Raw genomic sequence first — 22,123 nt, 5'->3', positions numbered from 1 at the left:
ATGGCGAACAGCATTCATGCAGAGTACAAATAATACAACGGTGCAAAGTAATACAAAGTGCTCGCCTGTACGTTATCAAAATAACCAGCCTACCGGTATATGAAAAGTCAGTCTTTAATCATTGTGTCATCGTCTTCCTCCTGTGTACTAAAACCACCGAAATCCTCTTCGTCGGTGTCGGAGAAGAACAGGCCGTATATAAGCCGCACCCTTGTATAAGCCGCAGGGACCAGAACGAGAGAAAAAAGTAGCGGCTTATAGTCCGGAAATTACGGTATGTATGGATGGATGTAGGTATGTATATGTGTATGTGTGCATGTGTGTGTAGGTGTATATGTGTGTATATATGTATACACATTTGTGTGTATATATGTATGTGTGTGAGTGCTCGCGCACAGGGTGCGTGTGATGCGTCAGTGCGTTAGATTTGTGGCAGAAGTGCTTGTAGTTAGTGCATGCTGCATGCTGCCCCTGCTTGCTACTCTCTGCTTACAGCTATCGCCGCCAGCTAGCCCCTGGGTGGGTGAAAAGAGGAGCCGAGTGCGTAAGCCTCCTCCTGCTGGTACAAAGCCTCTCCACCACCAAGACCCCTGTGGTGCCTCCTCGTGGCCACACACGGTAAACTGCGTCTTTGCGGACACAGGCTAAACTGTAGGGGATCTCGGAGGCGAGGCGTGCAGGCCCACCAGTGTGTGGACACGCCCTAGCGTCCGCCAACCACTGCCCCATCTATGGGTTAAATAGATATAAGACCTCAACGGTGGAAGTGGCGGAGGATGACACTGCATGTCACAACGGCACTAAAGGCGGATGAAGGCTGCAACAGAGGGTGGTCTCCAGTCGTCATGGATCCATGCCATTGGATCAAGGCCCCTCTCTGCCAAGGACCGTGTGGTGGCTGCAGGCGCATCGGTCTCCCCACGCTCCTCCCGAATGGGAACCCATCCATTCTGAGGACAGTCATACTCGACCACGAGTGACTGCCGATGATGATGATGATATATGTATATATATATATATATATATATATATATATATATATATATATATATATATATATATATATATATATATATATATATATATATATATATATATATATATATATATATATATATATATATATATTTATATATATATATGTGTGTGTGTGTGTGTGTGTGTGTGTGTATATATATATATATCTTTTTTTTAAATTTATTTATTGAAAATTTTAAATTTTAATTTTTTTTGGACACACACACACACACACACACACACACACACACACACACACACACACACACACACACACACACACACACACACACACACACACACACACACACACACACACACACACACACACACACACACACACACTTGGGGCCTGCTTGTCTGGCGAGAGTCGGCGCCATAGGCTACTACGGCCGGGCTGCGTGTTTGGGTCCCTTAGGTCCACCCCTTCCGGATGCCCGTCTTGGTTGGGGCCTGCTGGGTCTAGCCCCCGCGTCTATTGTGGCAGCTCGGTGCACTGCAAGTTGGCCAGCTGCTGGGGTAGTGACCTTGTCTGCCAGCGTGTCTTCCTTTTTTTTTTTTTTTTCCTTCCCTCAGGGGAAGGAACCGCCAGGGCAGTTTCATCTCAATCATTGGTGTCTCTTTCTATCCCCTCTTGCTCCAGTTTGGCTGTGCCAAACATTAATATAAATCCATTTAATAAAGTCTAATACAAATAAGGCAACAAGAGAAGTATCCCACACTTCTCTTTTGTAAAGTAAATTTGTACAGCAAATATGGGCATCTACATCAACAATAAGATTTGCTTGAGTAGCTGGACAGGACAAAAAAAAACTTGAGGGTTCCAGGTTCGATCCCCGCTTCCACCATCCTAGTCACTGCCGTTGTGTCCTTTACCCACCTGCTCCCAGTGCCTCCCACATTGGTTTAAATGTAACTTAGCTATTGGATTTCACTATACAAATATAATTCACTTCACTTTACACTTCATAAGGGGCTTCTTTCTGGCCAGGAGAGAGATCGCACCACAGCCTGACCCCTGAATCGCTGAACCGCGACCTCCTCCAGGCGCAGTCCTCCGCCATCTCGTGGTCAGATGCCTGGTCCACACCCATACGTGAGTGTTCAAGACCCAGCCTCACTGTGCCGACCCATCGATCTGGAGAGGCAGTCTGCGACCGCGCTGAACATGCCCGCAATGTGTCAGATGTCTGTGGTGTACACAAGAGGTGACAACTGGCGTTTCTATTGGGAGGACCACGGCTCAGCCATCTTGGACATGGAGAATGTGAAGGGTTTGTAGTCCACAAAAAACGTAAACTCACGACCCTACAAGATGAAGCGGAAGTGGCGGATTGCCAACCAGACACCGAGCAGCTCTCTGTCAAAGGTGGGCGCATGATGTGGGTTGCCTGACGGATGAACCGGTGTATGTAATGTAACCATTCCAAGAAATTCTCTGAGCCCGAGGGCGGGGAAAGCTGGAAATGGCTTCCATCTTCGGCAGCAGGGGCGGTGGCCCCATCCTTGCTGATGAGGTGCCCAAGGAACTGGATGGACGGCACCAAAGACACACTTCGCTGGGTTAATGACCAGTCCATGCTTGTCGAGCCTTATGAAGAGATCCTGGAGGTGTGTTATGTGCTCCTTCTCTGAGGCTGGCGACTAGTACATCGTCCAAGGAGACAAAAACAAAGCGCATGTCTCTAAGCGCCGAGTCCATAAGCCGCTGGAATAATTGGGCTGCGTTCTTCAGTCTAAAAGGCATCATGAGGAACTCAAACAACCCAAAAGGAGTCACCGCATCCCTCTTAGGGATGTCTGCAAGTTTGTACCACTGTAGCATGTCTACTTTGGAAAACAGGAGCTTCCCCACCAGATGCTCAGAGAAGTCCTGAATGTGGGAGACTGGGTAGCGATCGGGCGTGGTGGCGTCATTGAGGCGCCGGTAGTCGCCACACGGACGCCAGCCACCGTCAGGCTTCGGGACCATGTGGAGCAGCGAGGCCCATGGGCTGTCCGAGTTTAGCAGCCGCCAGTCTCTCCGGGTTGAGCTGTCGGCCTCTAGCAAGGATGAGAGGGCTTTTGGTTTTTAATGTGGTGCTCGACCCCATGTTAAGTCGTGGTGCCTGATAAGGTGGGCCGTGTCAGACCGGGGAACCCACTGAAAAGCTGTTGGCATTTGTCGCCTTCAGAGAGTAAGCTGAAGAGGGGGTCATATGTCCCATCGTCACTAGGGATGATGTTCTAAACCGGTTCCCCCGATTGTTAAATAGGAAAAGAACCGGTTCCATGGATTCGAATCCTTTTTGAGAAATGGTTCCCGTTATCGAAGCCACTATAGTAAAGAAAAATATTTGGTTCTTTATTCGAATCCCTGGGAACGAATCCCGTGTCACAGGAAATGACGTAGCTCAGTCATTCGGCGGCAGATACAGAAGCGGCAACAACAATGGACCGGAAAAAAACGCTCCAAGGCATGGCTTAACTTTACTAAGAAATTCGACGAGGAAACGGCTATCTGCAATTATTGCCAGGCTTCGCTTGCCTGTAAGGGGAGCAGTACAACAAACATGTTGAAACATGTTCAGGCCGTACATAACCTGAAGGTTAGAGAAACGTGTCGCGTCTTTGACACATGGAGAAGCAGCGACAGAGATGACCAAGCACGTCCCTCTTCCTCTGCTTCAACCCAGTGATAGTGCCAGTGAGTAACTAACGTTAACTGTTGCCGGTTAATTTCCATATCTGCTCACTTGTAGCCTTTAGGCTAAAATAACGTTACCTCTTATGTCAACCAGGACTGCAGTAATGTTAGCTAGACTAACGTTACCTAAGCATAGTCAGTGGCTAACGGTAACGTTAACGTTAGCCTTTTTGTATGTGTCTGATAACGTTAACGGTATCTTGTAGCCTACACCACTCCAGAGTTTGCAGGTCTGTCTAATAAACTAGAGCTTGCAAGATGTGAATTAAGATAATGTTAACGTTATCCTCTTTCAGATGATGACATTCATGACAGCCAGAGTGACCAGGGCAGTGTTTGCTCTGTAGCACAGAGCGTTAACCCATTTACCATGGCGAGGTATAACGCAGAGCGCAGCAAGAGTGAGGAGGAGAGTAACAACATTACTCGCAAGCTAACGAGAATGATGGGGAAAAAATCTCCTCCCCTTCAACTTGGTGAACACAGACGAATACAAGTAGGTTAATAATTGTATATTGCTGACATGTAATGGAGCAAAAAGTAAACAACACCATTACTCTGACATTTGTTTCAAATGTAAAGTGCTGTCCAATACAAATGAATGCAGGATTTTTCCTGCATGTATTTTTCTTAGGTGGCCCACATATAGGGGCACTAACAGTCAATATTTATTTATTTTATAACAACATTTTTTTGGGTAACAACAGTCAATATTTATTTATTTATTTTATTTTATTTTTTTCTTAAAAAATAAAAGTGAGCTTTTGTTAAACAAAGTATTGTGTTTTTTTTCCATATACAACAACCTATCTGGATTCGATAAGAGAATCGATAAGGAATCGGTTCGATAAGAGGATTCGATAATGGCATCGAAATCGATAATTTGTTAACAAAAATCATCCCTACTCGTCACAAACACATGTGAACAAGGAGAAGGTCAAAGCTTCCACCAGGCGGCCGTTCTTGACATCCACGAGCAGCCCGTGGGCGCACAAAAAATCTGCGCAGAGGAGGAGAAAGGATATGTCAGCTGTGACAAAGTCCCACGTAAACCGTTCATTACCGAAACATAAGTCCACAGTCTTTGTGCCACATGTTCGAATGGGGATTCAAAGGCGGATGTCAAAGGCGGCCAGTGGACCCCACCAACGGCGTTGTCAACTGTAGCTGGCAGGACAATCCATTGGGCGCTGGCGTCACAGAGGAATCTGTGCCCAGAATGGGTGTCTTGGACAAACGGTAACCAGCCCTTTGTGCCTGTGCTCACAGCCACTACTACTGGCACTTTTTAGCTTGGCGCCAAAGCGTGCATGAAAGTAGCACAAGTAAGGGCTGGCACAGCTGTCAGAGTGCTGTCAGAGTGCACACTAGCGCCGGTGGGCCGGTGACTGCGTGTCGGGGCCAGCACGTCAGGGGTGAAACACTGGGCGGCCAGGAAGAATTGGTCAGCTTCCTCTGCCAAAGCATGTGGCTCAGTAATAGCTGTTTTAGCGAGCGCTGTTTGGAGGGTTCTACATAATCTCCATGTGTTCAGAGGGCTTGCTGTCTCCCATGCCCTAAATAGCAAGGAGACGTAGGGCTCGTTCTGACTGTGACAGTTCAAAAATTTTCAGGAGGTAAGCTTGGAACCCCACATATTTATCATGGGCAGGAGGGGATGTAATAAAGCTTACTCAGTACAATGTGCGAACCACGATGTAGCAGACTACTCCTAAAACTCCGGCAATTTGAGAATGGTGGAATTTGCCATGATGTGTCTTTCGATGTTCTGTTCAGTCCCGGAAACTTCAGCAGGACTTACGTCGGGGCCACCAATGTGGCGCACGGGAGTCGAAGGAGGAGTGTCAAAAGAGGAAGCTTACTGTTTTAATGACATTCAGCTTTTTACAGTAACAATGGATCAAATGGCCTTTATTTAGTCTGTGCACAACAACTGAAATACGTTTCCTTTTCAACCCGTAAGACCGGAACTCTCCAACCGTAATTCAAGTTTTGTGGGTGAATTATGTAAACCCACTACAATGTAAAGATAGCCATCTTCCCAGTGCCATTACCTGACAAGCAGCCCCATATCATCAATGACTGTGGAAATGTGCATGTTTTATTCAGGCAGTTGTCATAATAAATAGTATTGTAACGTCATCAAACAACAAATCCAGCATTGTCACTTTGCCGAATGCAGATTTGTGATTCATCACTGAATATAACTTTCATCCAGTCATCCATAGTCTACGATTGCTTTTCCTTAGCCCATCGAAACCTTGTTTTTTTGTGTTTGAATGTTAATGACGGCTTTCATTTAGCTTTTCTGTATTTAAATCCCATTTCCTTAAGGTATTTTTGGAGACTCCGGTTTCCGTCGATTTGCTCGTCATTTGTTGTGCTGCGCATTTTCTGTTTTCAAGACAGCTTGCTCTAAGTTTTCTGTCTTGGTCCTTTGATGTTTTCCTTGGTCTACCAGTTTGCTTGCCTTTTCCAACCTTCCCATGAACAAGCAACATGTTTTGCAACATTGTGTGTTTATTTACCTTCTTGAAGAAGTTTGATAATCCTCCGCTTAGTTTTAATTGACATCTCTCAAGTTGTAGCTGTGATTAATGCCAATCCACCTGGTGTAAGGCACTCCAAGGTTTGAACACTGCTTTTTAATTGCAGAATAATGAACAGATTTAATCTGATATAGGTGTTTACTTTGGAAATAAACTAACTAGATTACTTGAGGTCTTCGAGCTGCTCTTTGTCTGATCCCTCACCTAGGACCAGTTTGTATTGGGAGACCCTACCAGGGGGCATAAAGCCCCCGGACAACATAGCTCCTAGGATCATTGGGACACGCAAACTCCTCTACCACGATAAGGTGGCAGCTCAGAGAGGAGTCTTGGGAGACCCTACCAGGGGGCATAAAGCCCCCGGACAACATAGCTCGAAGGCCTCAATGAAAAATAAAAACTATGGACCCAGATTTCCCTCGCCCGGACGCGGGTCACCGGGGCCCCCCTCTGGAGCCAGGCCCGGAGGTGGGGCACGATGGCGAGCGCCTGGTGGCCTGGCCTGTCCCCATGGGGCCCGGCCGGGCACAGCCCGAAGAGGCAACGTGGGTTCCCCCTCCAATGGGCTCACCACCCATAGCAGGGGTCATAGAGGTTGGGTGCGATGTGAGCTGGGCGGAAGCCGAAGGCAGGGCACTTGGCGGTCCGATCCTCGGCTACAGAAGCTAGCTCTTGGGACGTGGAACGTCACCTCGCTGGGGGGAAGGAGCCTGAGCTAGTGCGCGAGGTGGAGAAGTTCCGACTAGACATAGTCGGACTCACTTCGATGCACAGCAAGGGCTCTGGAACCAGTTCTCTCGAGAGGGGCTGGACTCTCTTCTACTCTGGCGTTGCCGGCAGTGAGAGGCGACGGGCTGGGGTGGCAATTCTTGTTGCCCCCCGGCTCAGAGCCTGTATGTTGGAGTTCAACCCGGTGGACGAGAGGGTAGCTTCCCTCCGCCTTCGGGTGGGGGATCGGGTCCTGACTGTGGTTTGCGCTTACGCGCCAAACCGCAGCTCAGAGTACCCACCCTTTTTGGGTTCACTTGAGGGAGTACTTGAAAGTGCTCCCCCGGGTGATTCCCTCGTTCTACTGGGGGACTTCAACGCTCATGTTGGCAGCGACAGTGAAACCTGGAGAGGCGTGATTGGGAAGAATGGCTGCCCGGACCTGAACCCGAGCGGTGTTTGGTTATTGGACTTTTGTGCCCGTCACAGATTGTCCATAACGAACACCATGTTCAAACATAAGGGTGTCCATATGTGCACTTGGCACCAGGACACCCTAGGCCGCAGTTCCATGATCGACTTTGTAGTTGTGTCGTCGGATTTGCGGCCTCATGTTTTGGACACTCGGGTGAAGAGAGGGGCGGAGCTTTCTACCGATCACCACCTGGTGGTGAGTTGGCTGCGATGGTGGGGGAGGATGCCGGACAGACCTGGCTGGCCCAAACGCATTGTGAGGGTTTGCTGGGAACGTCTGGCAGAGTCTCCTGTCAGAGAGAGTTTCGATTCCCACCTCCGGAAGAACTTTGAACATGTCACGAGGGAGGTGCTGGACATTGAGTCCGAATGGACCATGTTCTGCACCTCTATTGTCGAGGCGGCTGATTGGAGCTGTGGCCGCAAGGTAGTTGCTGCCTGTCATGGCGGTAATCCTAGAACCCGTTGGTGGACACCGGCGGTGAGGGATGCTGTCAAGCTGAAGAAGGAGTCCTATCGGGTTCTTTTGGCTCATAGGACTCCTGAGGCAGCGGACAGGTACCGACAGGCCAGGCGGTGTGCGGCTTCGGCGGTCGCGGAGGCAAAAACTCGGACATGGGAGGAGTTCGGGGAAGCCATGGAAAACGACTTCCGGACGGCTTCGAAGCGATTCTGGACCACCATCCGCCGCCTCAGGAAGGGGAAGCAGTGCACTATCAATACCGTGTATGGTGAGGATGGTGTTCTGCTGACCTTGACTGCGAATGTTGTGGATCGGTGGAGGGAATACTTCGAAGACCTCCTCAATCCCACCAACACGTCTTCCTATGAGGAAGCAGTGCCTGGGGAATCTGTGGTGGGCTCTCCTATTTCTGGGGCTGAAGTTGCTGAGGTAGTTAAAAAGCTCCTAGGTGGCAAGGCCCCGGGGGTGGATGAGAGCCGCCCGGAGTTCCTTAAGGCTCTGGATGCTGTGGGGCTGTCTTGGTTGACAAGACTCTGCAGCATCGCGTGGACATCGGGGGTGGTACCTCTGGATTGGCAGACGGGGGTGGTGGTTCCTCTCTTTAAGAAGGGGAACCGGAGGGTGTGTTCTAACTAACGTGGGATCACACTCATCAGCCTTCCCGGTAAGGTCTATTCAGGTGTGCTGGAGAGGAGGTTACGCCGGATAGTCGAACCTCGGATTCAGGAGGAACAGTGTGGTTTTCGTCCTGGTCGTGGAACTGTGGACCAGCTCTATACTCTCGGCAGGGTCCTTGAGGGTTTATGGGAGTTTGCCCAACCAGTCTACATGTGTTTTGTGGACTTGGAGAAGGCATTCGACCGTGTCCCTCGGGAAGTCCTGTGGGGAGTGCTCAGAGAGTATGGGGTATCGGACTGTCTGATTGTGGCGGTCCGCTCCCTGTATGATCAGTGCCAGAGTTTGGTCCGCATTGCCGGCAGTAAGTCGGACACGTTTCCAGTGAGGGTTGGACTCCGCCAAGGCTGCCCTTTGTCACCAATTCTGTTCATAACTTTTATGGACAGAATTTCGAGGCGCAGTCAAGGCGTTGAGGGGATCTGGTTTGGTGGCTGCAGGATTAGGTCTCTGCTTTTTGCAGACGATGTGGTCCTGATGGCTTCATCTGGCCAGGATCTTCAGCTCTCGCTGGATCGGTTCGCAGCTGAGTGTGAAGCAACTGGGATGGGAATCAGCACCTCCAAGTCCGAATCCATGGTTCTTGCCCAGAAAAGGGTGGAGTGCCATCTCCGGGTTGTGGAGGAGACCCTGCCCCAAGTGGAGGAGTTCAAGTACCTCGGAGTCTTGTTCACGAGTGAGGGAAGAGTGGATCGTGAGATCGACAGGCGGATCTGTGCGGCGTCTTCAGTAATGCGGACGCTGTATCGATCCGTTGTGGTGAAGAAGGAGCTGAGCCGGAAGGCAAAGCTCTCAATTTACTGGTCGATCTACGTTCCCATCCTCACCTATGGTCATGAGCTTTGGGTTATGACCGAAAGGACAAGATCACGGGTACAAGCGGCCGAAATGAGTTTTCTCCGCCGGGTGGCGGGGCTCTCCCTTAGAGATAGGGTGAGAAGCTCTGCCATCCGGGGGAGCTCAAAGTAAAGCCGCTGCTCCTCCACATCGAGAGGAGCCAGATGAGGTGGTTCGGGCATCTGGTCAGGATGCCACCCGAACGCCTCCCTAGGGAGGTGTTTAGGGCACGTCCGACCGGTAGGAGGCCACGGGGAAGACCCAGGACACGTTGGGAAGACTATGTCTCCCGGCTGGCCTGGGAACGCCTCGGGATCCCCCGGGAGGAGCTGGACGAAGTGGCTGGGGAGAGGGAAGTCTGGGCTTCCCTGCTTAGGCTGCTGCCCCCGCGACCCGACCTCGGATAAGCGGAGGAGGATGGATGGATGGATGGAGATTACTTGAAAATTCTTGAGTCAAATTTGTTTTTGAATTGTAATATTATTGATGCTTTAATGACGTTGTTTTTGTCGCTTACGTCCACTGCCTCCTGCTAGCTTCTGGTAAACAGTTTTGGTGTTAATGCAGCTACAGTCTCATCAAATGAGTAACAGGAGCATTTATTTTACTGTATGTAACACTATCTCAAGGCATTTCAACAAACTCACTCATTTCCATGTACTCTGGGTTGAGGCCAACAAATGGTCCCAGGAAGAGATCTTTCTCGTGCTGTCGCATTGTTTTGGCCAGTTCCTTTTCCCTCTTTAAGTCTAAGTCCGACTTCTTTTTGCGCCACAATTTTTTCAGCTTGCTAGAAAAAAAAATCAAAATGTGTAATGTAACAACATGCAAGAGCTCTTGCTACGCTAACTGGAGACAGGATGTGATTGACTGAGCTTAGCGAGTTGATTTTCTAGCTCTTTGTAAATATCAAACCATGCTGTGTAAAAAATTTGAAAATATGCAAAATACATGACATTAAATTTGCACTTACGGCATGCCAACCTCAAACAGGTTGTTCTGGATGAGTTGCTTGCCAAGCATAGTGATACATAACTGGATGCATAACTCCATAAGGCATCCTGCGTGAGCACACTGCAGTAGAAATAGGACATGAAGACAAATGATCAACTCCCCTGGCCAGGAATTGCACAATTAAAAAAATAAAATAAATGAAATCACAAAAAGAAGAATAATATGTTGTGTACCTCTTCCATTCTGTATGATCCTACAACATACAGGTACTTTCCTGGCCGCCCGACATGCCTACAGAACACATGAAAAACATAAATATAAATCATATTTCAAACGTATGTGAAGCAGGAAAGCAGTTATTGCGTAAATAAGTCCTTTCTTAATATTTTCTTAATTCCAACATTTTTGTGATAAAATGCCTAAAAAAGTTGTACCCAGAGTAAATGTTCTTGAAATATTTTTAAAAGAAGGATATTTTTAGAATTTTCGGTTATGTTTCGGTACGTTTTTTGTGTGTAAAAAGTAGGGATGTCCGATAATGGCTTTTTGCCGATATCCGATATTCCGATATTGGCCAACTCTTTAATTACCAATACTGATATCAACCGATACCAATATATACAGTCGTGGAATTAACACATTATTATGCCTAATTTGGACAACCAGGTATGGTTAAAAAATAATAAAATAAAATAATATAAATAAATTAAAAACATTTTCTTGAATAAAAAAGAAAGTAAAACAATATAAAAACAGTTACATAGAAACTAGTAAATAATGAAAATGAGTAAAATTAACTGTTAAAGGTTAGTACTATTAGTGGACCAGCAGCACGCACAATCATGTGTGCTTACGGACTATATGTATCCCTTGCAGACTGTATTGATATATATTGATGTATAATGTAGGAACCAGAATATTAATAACAGAAAGAAACAACCCTTTTGTGTGAATGAGTGTGAATGAGTGTAAATGGGGGAGGGAGGTTTTTTGGGTTGGTGTAATTGTAAGTGTATCTTGTGTTTTTTATCTTGATTAAAAAAATAAATAAAATAAAATAAAAAAAAAAACGATACCGATAATAAAAAAAACGATACCGATAATTTCCGATATTACATTTTAAAGCATTTAAAAAAAGTTTTTTTCCTCTTAACATTTTTTCTTTATTCTGCTTATCAGCAAAAACTGTATTCTGCCAACCAGGTAGACTTGATATGTCTGCTTGGTTGGCCATGCCTAGAAGAACAGCTGAAAACAATCAGTGTAATTTTCGACAATTGAAATTGTCTCTGAGCAGCACTCAAACGCGAAGAACTGAGTCACATTTGTAATGCTGACCTAGCAAAGAGGCAGCATTACTAGTACATGATAATAATGTTGATGTGTGACAATAATCACTACTAGGTATGTGTTGTTTTGTTAAATGTATTAAGATTAAATTTAAGACCAGTGTTAACGTTCATTTTAGAAATATACTGTATGGTGCACTTCTCGTTTAACGGGAACGACATGGAGGACGTTATCAGTGTATAGGAAGTCATTGCCTTTATGTACAGTCTAACCTAGCTAGGTTACATTTTCAAACGTTGTCATCTGCTCAGATCTTACGCTAAACCAAGCATAATCGGTAAGTACTGTTGAGTAACATGTCATATTTGATTGTGTTGTGTTATTTGTTGACTGTAGTGTAATTTGGGAGGTTTAATAGCCAAAATGCAGTAATGCTAATTTTGACATTAGGTAAAGTGATGTTAGCACAGTAAAATAGATAGTCTAGATTGTGCATCTTACATATTTTGTGTTGTTTTCTATCTATTTAAGTTTATTACACAACATAATACATTTATTGACATTATAGCCTGCTTTTGTGTGTAATTAACTGTTGCGCATTTCTTTATTTTAAGCATCCTTTCTGTTTGTATATTTTCAGTTTTACCCTTTTTTATGGTCAATAGTGGACAAGAATATGTTATTTTTTTGGCAGTTGGCGAGGGTCCTATTTTTTCCTCTGCTCACTCCTTTTACTTAATTGTGTCTTAACCAGTGTTGGGAACATTACTTTTAAAAAGTAATTAGTTATATTAAATTATTGAATTAGTAACGGAAATACCTGTTAATAAATAATATTGTAATATCTGTGACTTTGAATATGCACCTTTAAAAAGTGGTGCTTGTTGAGTCTCGTGTGACTTCAGCGAGTGAAAGTGGAATTAACTGTGTTAGTTTAGCTCAGTGTTAGCATTGTGCGTGGACTAGCATTATTTGTGATTGACAGCAGCTCTTGTTGATTGTATTTACTGTGTGTTGTTACTGCTACAGTAGGCAATACATTGATTGAGCCTCATATTTGACCAATACATGTATATAACAAACACACAGATATGTACAATAAGTGAGTGATTCCTTACCTTCCCCTAAAAAAAGCCAAATAAACAATTGGCGTGAAGGCATTGACAAATTTCAAAACAAAAGTCTTGCAGATAAGCCTCTCTTCAAAGCTTTTGTCTGTTTTTGGAACCTCTGAAAAACAAACAAAAAAACCCCAAAATTGAATTTTTTTCAAATACTAGTCATCAAAGATAAATTAGAAACTCCTCAGATAACCTCAGCTACTGTATATTTTGAGTGAATGTTTCTTACCAAGTATGGTGAGCCAGCGAGCAATTTTACCATAGATTTCATCTAAGATGATGATGATGATGAGGTTGATGATGGCAGCTGTGGTCTTGACAGTGGCCCGCACATGGTATCGTGCTGCAGGGTAGGTGCTAATGTGCAAAGCTGTCTTAATGCTGATCCGGTACAGGATAACCCCGAAGACAATAACAAATGTCACAGAGATCTACAAGTAACAGAAAGTCAATTTGACAATTTGACTATGCAAGCATGGACAACCCATACGACGTCTCGCAACAGATCCAGTCAACTAGTGTGGCACTGCAAAAAAATTAATTTATTTGACGGATATAAGTTAGGCTTCTCCACCAAACAGTGTTTTTTGTACTCTCAGAAAATACAAAATAATATAGCATTGGCCATGAATACATTTTGGGTAAAATTTCATATGAAGCTCCTTGACATTCAATAATTTACATTCGGCATGCGCTTCTTCACACAAAACGGGGCCCCCATTCATAGCGAAGCCACGTGTCTTCTACGTTTAGGGCGGGGCGGCACCTGACTAACATACCGACACATCACATCAATGTCATTCAGGTGAAACCACCGTCAGTGTAATTTAATGTTAATGTTATGTTGACAGCACATTTCCGATCGGATGATGTTTTAAGTCAGGGGTGGTCAATTAATTTTTACCGGGGGCCGCATGAGCAACCCGAGCACTGCTGGAGGGCCACACCGACAATATTTCAATTAAATTTTGCTCAAATTATTTTTGATGTACCGTAAGATAGATAATAATAATATTTTCATTTAACCTAACTTATCTTTATACAAAAGCAGATGGCTTTTGATGGTTTTATTTTTAACACTTTCTTACACAACACTTCCTGATGTATATTACAATACAAAAATTTCAATTTCTGTCACTTCATCCTGCATCCTCTTTGTTGTGAACGTAGCACGCCTGTAAGGTGATTGGCGAAGAAGGAAGAAGCGTTGCTGTTGCGGAAATGAGGAGTGAGGATTGGTTTTTCTTTTGGAAAGAACGAGATAAGTTGAGCTGTGTTAGTATAGGTTGCTCAATAAAAGTTTAAAAAGAGCGTCAGACTTGGTGTGCACTTCTTCTGGACGCTACAATTGATGTCACAAGTGGGATGAAATGCCTCCCAGTTCGCCTTGCCATCAAACCTGGGAGTCTTCATTGAGGGCGGAATTCCCCCCGTGTCAAGCAGCGTGGCTGCACCTGTAAACGCTCTCTCTCTCTCTGTCTCTGTCTCTCTTTGCGACGAGCTCCTCACGTGGCACGTACCTCCCGATGACGTAGCACACAAACAGTGCAGTATGCGCAAAGTTTTACTTCTGACACCAATTGTAGCGTCCAGAAGAAGTCCACACGAAGTCTGACGCTCTTTTTAAACTTTTATTGAGCAAGCTATACTAACACAGCTCAACATATCTCGTTCCTTCCACATGCACGTCTCCTCACTTCTCATTTACGCAACTCAAGAAGACAACATCTACTTCAGCAGGTCGTTACACTATATTCTTTAAACACAGCAACGTGTGTACCACAAATAAGCACACGGCTTTACCTTTACTTGGCAGTCCATGTCTTTTTTAAAACACGCCATTCGTCATCAACTTTTCTCTTTTTAGCGTCTCGGGGATAACCGGGCATCACTTGTCGCTGTGCGCCTTCCCTCACAGGACATACGCACATATAACACTTTTCAAAATAAAAGCAGCACAGTTGTATTGCACGCACGACAAAGATGTTTTTTTTTTTATTTATTTTGTATTTGTGATTGCCGCTGCGCGCACGAGCATACGTCCGCACGGAAGTAATACAAATAACGCTTTTCAAAACAAAAGCAGCACCGTTGTATTGCACACTCGAAATAGATACTTTTTAAAATTTATTTTGTAATTTATAAATGGCCTCACGCGGGCCGGACAGGGACGTACAAAGGGCCGGATGCGGCCCGCGGGCCGCAGAATGCCCAGGTCTGTTTTAAGTAATAGTGGACTTCATTGCGTTGTCTGGAGTTGTAGCCGCTTCTAAATCACCAATCCTGGTCTCCAAATGAACTATACTTGGTATTCACAGCGTTTCGTTTTTTCCACATTTTGTTATGTTACAGCCTTATTCAAAAATTGAATGAATTCATGTTTGTCTTCAAACCATACCCCATATTGATAATGTGAAACGTTTTTTCCTAAAATCTTTTGCCCATTTATTAAAAAATAAGGAATTTCATGTACATAAGTATCCACAGCATTTGCTCAATACTTTGTTGATGCACGTTTGGCAGCAATTACAGCCTCAAGTCTTTTTGAATATGATCCCACAAGCTTGGCGCACCTATTTTTGGCCAGTTTCACCCATTCCTCTTTGCCCACTCCTGGTTGCAGCACCTTCAAGCTCCATCAGGTTGAAGGAGAAGCATTGGTTTTCATCCAGAATGTCTCTAGTACATTTTTACATTATTTACGTGACAGCAGGAAGTAACCAGCTATGAACAGTAAATTATCAAGTTGATTAATAACAGTTTTGAGAAATTAATACAACTGGACATTATGCAAAACATTACCTTAAACCTCAGCAGCTAAATTAGGATCTTTTGTAACCCTTTTAGAAATGTATTTGTATACCTGAAATACCGTATATTGTGTGTGATGTATGATCACAATATATTGTGACTAGGGCTGCAACAACTAATCGATTAAATCGATTAACATCGATTATAAAAATAGTTGGCGATTAATTTAGTCATCGATTCGTTGGATCTATGCTATGCGCATGCGCAGGGGCATTTTTTTAATAAACTGCAACATGTACAAACAGCTGAGAAACAATAATCAAAATAAGTATGGTGCCAGTATGCTGATTTTTTTCCAATAAAATACTGGAAAGGATAGAAATGTAGTTTGTCTCTTTTATCCAATTAGTAATCGATTAATCGAAGTAATAATCGACAGATTAATCGATTATCAAATTAATCGTTAGTTGCAGCCCTAATTGTGACCTTATATCACAATATATTGCAAGTGGCAGCAATATATATTGTGATGCAGATTTTAGGTCATATCGCCCATCCCTAGTCGACACTATAGAACACCAGCCTAAAGCTAAGTGGTAGAAGTTCTCAATCTAATCAACAGGCTCTGTTCTACCAAGTAGAAGTATTAAGTATAAAGGAACACATGTGTGCAGAGCTAACGGAGGCGGAGTGATGGAGAAGTTTGGGACAGCAATAAAAAGAAAAAAGTCAACGACAACAGCATATATAAAAATTGTAACTCACACAGAGCCCTATTCTCCCATTAGTACTTAAGTGTTTTTAACAGTCTTACAGTATATGCGCTGAACATATAGTTTGTATAGAGAACAATTGAAAATAACCTAGAACCCTAAAACATTTCAAATGGTCAATTACTGCATATTAGTTTGAGTTTTTTAAAATAAAAAACAGTGTTTTCACGGGTCATTAAAAATAATTAGAAGTCAATAAATCGATTTGGCAAAAATTAAGGCCTCAAATGTCATTAAGTCCAGAGGCAATAAACAGATTCTTACAATTGTAGACCTGTGCCTTCATTAGTCAATACTGAGTCAAATAATTGAACAAACTTGATAACTTTGTCGTCATTGATAAATTGCTATGTCCGTGTGTTTCTTGTCTTCGTTTTTGACTTTCAAGACGTTTCACTATGAGCATCGCTCTTAGCACGTGAGCATGTTTATTTAACAAGAGAATTAAATGACAGGAGTAAAGCCTCTTGTCAGTCATCCAAGGTTTTGGTATGAGGAGACGGGGCCGCTAGCTTACACACAGACTCATTTTCATGGAGGGCCACATCAGCATAATAGTTGCCATCAAAGGGCCAGATGTAACTATAAAACAGAATAACTCCAACTACATGCAACCAAATATAATGTAAACCAAAGGGATCTGCTCCGTATCATATTCATTTCTGTATTTATTACTTACTCAAGTGACAGGTCCGCAATAAAAACTGTCATTTTTAAAAGTCTGTATCTGGTCGGGGCCGACCTGCTTACACACCTTGAGCATGCACTGCTTCAGCAACGCACCCTCAGAAAAGCACGGGTGATTTCTTCAGCTACAATAAAGCTAGTTTTTCACTGCCGCATTGTTTATGGTTGTGGCTTTTGTGAACACATTCTGCTACAAAAGGAGTTTGCCTTTTAATTCTATGACAATTGTTTTTATTTTTGAAGGCTAACTGTGACATAATTGGCTCTGTGTTTGTTGTCAAAATGCTGACATAGATTTCACTCTGACTACAGACACTATCTAAAAACACAATAGACTTACATGTTTTTCTCCTTGAAGCCCAAACATGTATTCACCTTCCCATCTTTTTTGAAACTGCCTAGCATTTGTGCATACATGTTTTTCTTCCTGGACATTTTGGGATCATTTGTGAATATTTCTATCTCAATTTTACTCGTTGCCTGATGCATATACATTGATATACTGCGATCTAGTGGCGGGATGCTGTCACTTCGCAGGTAACACTATCGCTATGCATTGTGGAAAATGTAGTTTAACAGTCAGCGTAAACCTAATTTAAAACAAATTAAAGACTCACTGGCCACATAAAATGATGTGGCGTTCCACATTTGGCCCACGAGCCTTGTGTTTGACACCATTAACATAGAAGATGAACAACATTAAAATAGTTAAACTCACCGCCATCTTTGTTTTAGTTTTTAGTGCTTCCATAGCGATTTTACTGACAGTTCGAACTATACGCTACTTTGTATTAGAAATGGCAACAATGGAGAATGCATGTCAACGTACGAGCCAGTCTGCCCCATAAAATAGCAAAAAATTAGACTATAGTGTCGGACTACAACGGTGGACCCGCGCAAACCCCGTTGGGTAAATCTATACCATGTACGGATGATCCGGGGACATCATCGGATCAGAAAACGTCACAGGTTTTGCAAATGACAAGCAGCTTGTTTGGAAGAAGTACTGTATGAAGGAAGGCAAGATTATTTAAAAAAAATATCTCCGCAATGCCTCCACGGTTTGATTTCAAATGTTTGGGACTTATGCAGATCCCAAATGTACAACATCAGGTACCAATAGGTAACGAAAGTTGGTTTTGCATAACAGGCTCCTTTAAGGTATAAAACGATTTTAATGAATGGAATTGTTGCATTTTAAAATTTGATAATTTCTATATGGGCTATATGGGATTACTCAAATAGCAACTGTACACATTTGACATGAAAACGAAATTTGAGATGATGTTTTATGCAAAATGAACAGCAGGGAAAGCCAGGACATGAAAGGCACGCAGGGAAAACTTCTCCAATGTATACTGAAATTTGGATTAAATGGCAGGAAATTGTTAAAACCAATTTCAATGATGAACACTAAAAGGAGATTAAGACCGTTACTGCCTTACTGTTAGGGCTGTTACTCACCAAGAAAATCATCATGGCCACGGTTGTCAAGTATGCTGGCAGTCTGTCTGTACATGTCAGCTTCACCTTCTCCCCCTAACATAAATACAATACAAAATATACACATGTTTCATTTGTGGTCACAAAAATACTTACACCTAGTAATAGGTCAAACAATTCTGAAGCAGAGATGCATTATGGAACATAAGGAGTGATCCTTTGTCAAACAATACGATGTGTGTGTCACTTTAACAAAAAAAACAAAAAACGTGCTCGATACAGCTGTTATCATTTGACTGGTAAGCATACTTGCCAACCCTCCCGGATTTTCCGGGAGACTCCCGAAATTCAACGCCTCTCCCGAAAACCTCCCGGTACAAATTTTCTCCCGAAAATCTCCCGAAATTCATGCGTACCTGAGTGAGGACAGCCTGTAATCACGTCCGCTTTCCCACGATATAAACAGCGCGCCTGCCCAATCACGTTATAACTGTAGAATGATCGAGGGCGAGTTCTTGGTTTCTTATGTGGGTTTATTGTTAGGCAGTTTCATTAATGTCCTCCCAGCGCGGTAACAACACACAACAACAGCAGTCACGTTTTCGTCTACCGTAAAGCAGTTCGTCTGCCGTAAACAGCAATGTTGTGACACTCTTAAACAGGGCAATACTGCTATCTAGTGTACATGCATATGTGACAATAACATCTAGGGCTTTTAGAGAGTGCAGTGCACAACTGCGCACACAACAAGGAGACGAAGCAGAAGAACGAGGACGATACGGCCATGGCGACGCCGACGACGAGTAAGATGAAGAAATACGCTTATAAGTTCCAAGCCGCACAGCAATGCATCATCAGAGAGGGTGTTCAGCATGGTTAGAAAGATAGTGACAGAGAATAGAACAAGGATGGACAATTCAACCCTTAACTCAACAATGAGTAGATGAGTGTTATGTGTGTGTATATGTGTAAATAAATGAACACTGAAATTCAAGTATTTCTTTTATTTATTTATTTATTAAATATAATAAATTAGATGTATATATAGCTAGAATTCACTGAAAGTCAAGTATTTCTTATATATGTGTATATATATATATATATATATATATATATCAGTCCTGGGTATGACTCAAAACTGCATCCGGTGATGAGGCTTCAGTTCGGGAGTTCTGGAGTTTTGGGGAAGGTGGAGTTACCCCTCAGTCATCATTGCTCCCAGGTCCACTCTGACCCGGGGTGGTAGTACCTGTCAGGGTCCCAGCTATGGGTTAAATAGCATTTCAAAGACCTCAACGGTGGAAGTGGCGGAGGATGACACTGCATGTCACAACTGCACTGAAGGCGGATGAAGGCTGCAACAGAGGGTGGTCTCCAGTCGTCATGGATCCATGCCACTGGATCAAGGCCCCTCTCTACCAAGGACCGTGTGGTGGCTGCAGGCGCATCAGTCTCCCCGCGCTAAAAGACGTCACGCGCAGGCGTCCTCCCGAATGGGAACCCATCCATTCTGAGGACAGTCATACTCCACTACGAGTGACTGCTGATGATGATGATATATATGAAATACTTGACTTGGTGAATTCTAGCTGTAAATATACTCCTCCCCTCTTAACCACGCCCCTAAACAAGCCCCCCACCCCACCCCCGACCACGCCCCCCACCTCCCGAAATCAGAGGTCTCAAGGTTGGCACACACATTGTTTATCAGGAAGCGCTTCTTTTGGCTTACGAGTAACAACTGGTACTGAAAGAAGCTGGAAGAGTGGTGTGCCGCGTTTAACATCGGCTTTCATCGCCATCATCAATTTAAATCAGGGGTGGGCAATTAATTTTCACCGGGGGCCGCATAAGCAACCCGAGCACTGCTGGAGGGCCACACGACAATATTTCAATTAAATTTTGCTCAATATTATTTTTGATATACCGTAAGATAAATAATAATGATGATAATAATAATAATAATTAATAATAATAATAATAATTTAATTTAACCTAACTTAACTTTATACAAAAGCAGATTGCTTTTGATGGTCACTTTATCCTGCATTATCCAACATTTTTCCCCATCAGATTTGGACAACCATTTGTTGTTAAAAATAGTTTTTAATCATATTTATTTTATATTGTTTTTTATATTGGTTTTATATGTAATTTTTTTTCTTTTTATTCAGTCATTGGTGGAGCTAAGGATAATATTTGAATATTGTTTGTAATATTGTTGTGCAGCACTTTGGAAACATTTTGTTGTTTAAATGTGCTATATAAATAAAGTGGATTGGATTGTCACACCTGCCAGCTTGTCCCAACACGCATTTACTTCTGTGAACAAGTCATTACCTGTGGTTGTCTCTTTAATTGACTGCATCAGAGCTCTCATCCAAAGTTAGCGAAAAACAGTCCATGTCTCCGGGCATTATCAGCGCAACAAAGTCCAATAAGCACTCCTTAATAAACTCTCCGTCAGAAAACGCCTTACTTTTTCTGGCGCTTTTGTGAGAAATGACGAAACTTGTCCTGACGCCTGCATCTCTGGGGGTGTGAAATATGGCACAAAGTCCTTGTTGAGTTTGCAGTTTTACCATCAACGCATCAGCCTCCCTTGCGCGCGCTTCATCAGACACATTCCGGTATTTTCCCTCGTGTTTCTTCGTGTAGTGGCGATTAAAATGATATTTAAACACAGCAACCTGTGTACCACACATTAAGCACACGGCTTTACCATTAATTTATGTAAAGAAATACTTGGCAGTCCATGTCTTGTTGGAAACACGCCAATCCTCATCAACTTTTCTTTTTTTAGCGTCTCATCACTTGTCTCTATGCACCTTCACTCACAGGTTCCCCCCGGACATACGGCATAAATAACACATTTCAAAATAAAAGCAGCACAGTTGTATTGCGCGCACGACATAGATGTTTTTTAAACTTTATTTTGTAATTTGTAATTGCGCCGTTCAATTCACTCACAATCGCACACGCGAATACGTCCACACGGAAGTAATACAAATAACGCTTTTCAAAACAAAAGCAGCACCGTTGTATTGCACACTCGACATAGATACTTTTTGAAATTTATTTTGTAATTTATGATTGGCCTCACGCGGGCCGGACAGGGATGCGCAAAGGGCCGGATGCGGCCCGCGGGCCGTACAATGCCCAGGTCTGATTTAAATGGAACTAAAAAAGGAAAGGTTTTGATGTGTTGGTTCGTTTTGATTTTATAGCACCAAAATAAGTTAATTTGTAATTTTTTATCAGTTTAATATTTGGGTCATTGACTAAAGTTGTACTATTCACATTATTTTCTGCATGGCTATTCATTAAAAAAACCAAAACATTTTCTAACAATTAACTTTACTTACAGGCTAAATGTAGTGACTTTTCAAATCCAGCAGATGGTGCCGTTGTGAAACACCAACGTCAGTGCAGCGTCAATACAGCCAGTAAGTGTGCATCAATACAGCCAGTAAGTGTGCCACACACTCTCTGGGGTGTTGTTTACCCATCACTAATTTATGTAGACCACAAGGAAGTGTTTTAAATTTAGAAAAAAATCAGAATATGACCCCTTTAACATGCTTTATAATCCGGCGCACCTTTTTGTATGAAAATAGACCTGAATAGACCCGCTTATCGGCAGTGCGCCTTATAATCCGGTGCGCCCTATGGTCCGAAAAATACGATACTTGTTC

At 43.4% G+C, this 22,123-nt stretch overlaps 1 protein-coding gene across 1 annotated transcript in view; it reads right to left on the bottom strand.

Annotated features, from left to right (window-relative positions):
• Nucleotides 1–22,123, bottom strand: part of LOC133640382 (anoctamin-1-like) — a 195,273-nt gene that overhangs the window by 41,830 nt on the left and 131,320 nt on the right. The window contains exons 17-22 of the mRNA XM_062033774.1: nt 18,450–18,524; nt 13,004–13,205; nt 12,772–12,883; nt 10,597–10,654; nt 10,383–10,483; nt 10,057–10,199 (exon numbers count right to left, since the gene is read on the bottom strand). Coding sequence (XP_061889758.1) covers nt 10,057–10,199; nt 10,383–10,483; nt 10,597–10,654; nt 12,772–12,883; nt 13,004–13,205; nt 18,450–18,524 — 691 coding nt within the window. The remainder of the gene's footprint in view (nt 1–10,056; nt 10,200–10,382; nt 10,484–10,596; nt 10,655–12,771; nt 12,884–13,003; nt 13,206–18,449; nt 18,525–22,123) is intronic.

Source organism: Entelurus aequoreus, linkage group LG02, assembly GCF_033978785.1.
Source record: "Entelurus aequoreus isolate RoL-2023_Sb linkage group LG02, RoL_Eaeq_v1.1, whole genome shotgun sequence".
In the NCBI taxonomy this organism is placed as follows: Eukaryota; Metazoa; Chordata; class Actinopteri; order Syngnathiformes; family Syngnathidae; genus Entelurus; species Entelurus aequoreus.
The sequence above is the reverse complement of the archived record's forward strand: the minus strand, read 5'-3'. Positions and strand labels throughout refer to the sequence as shown.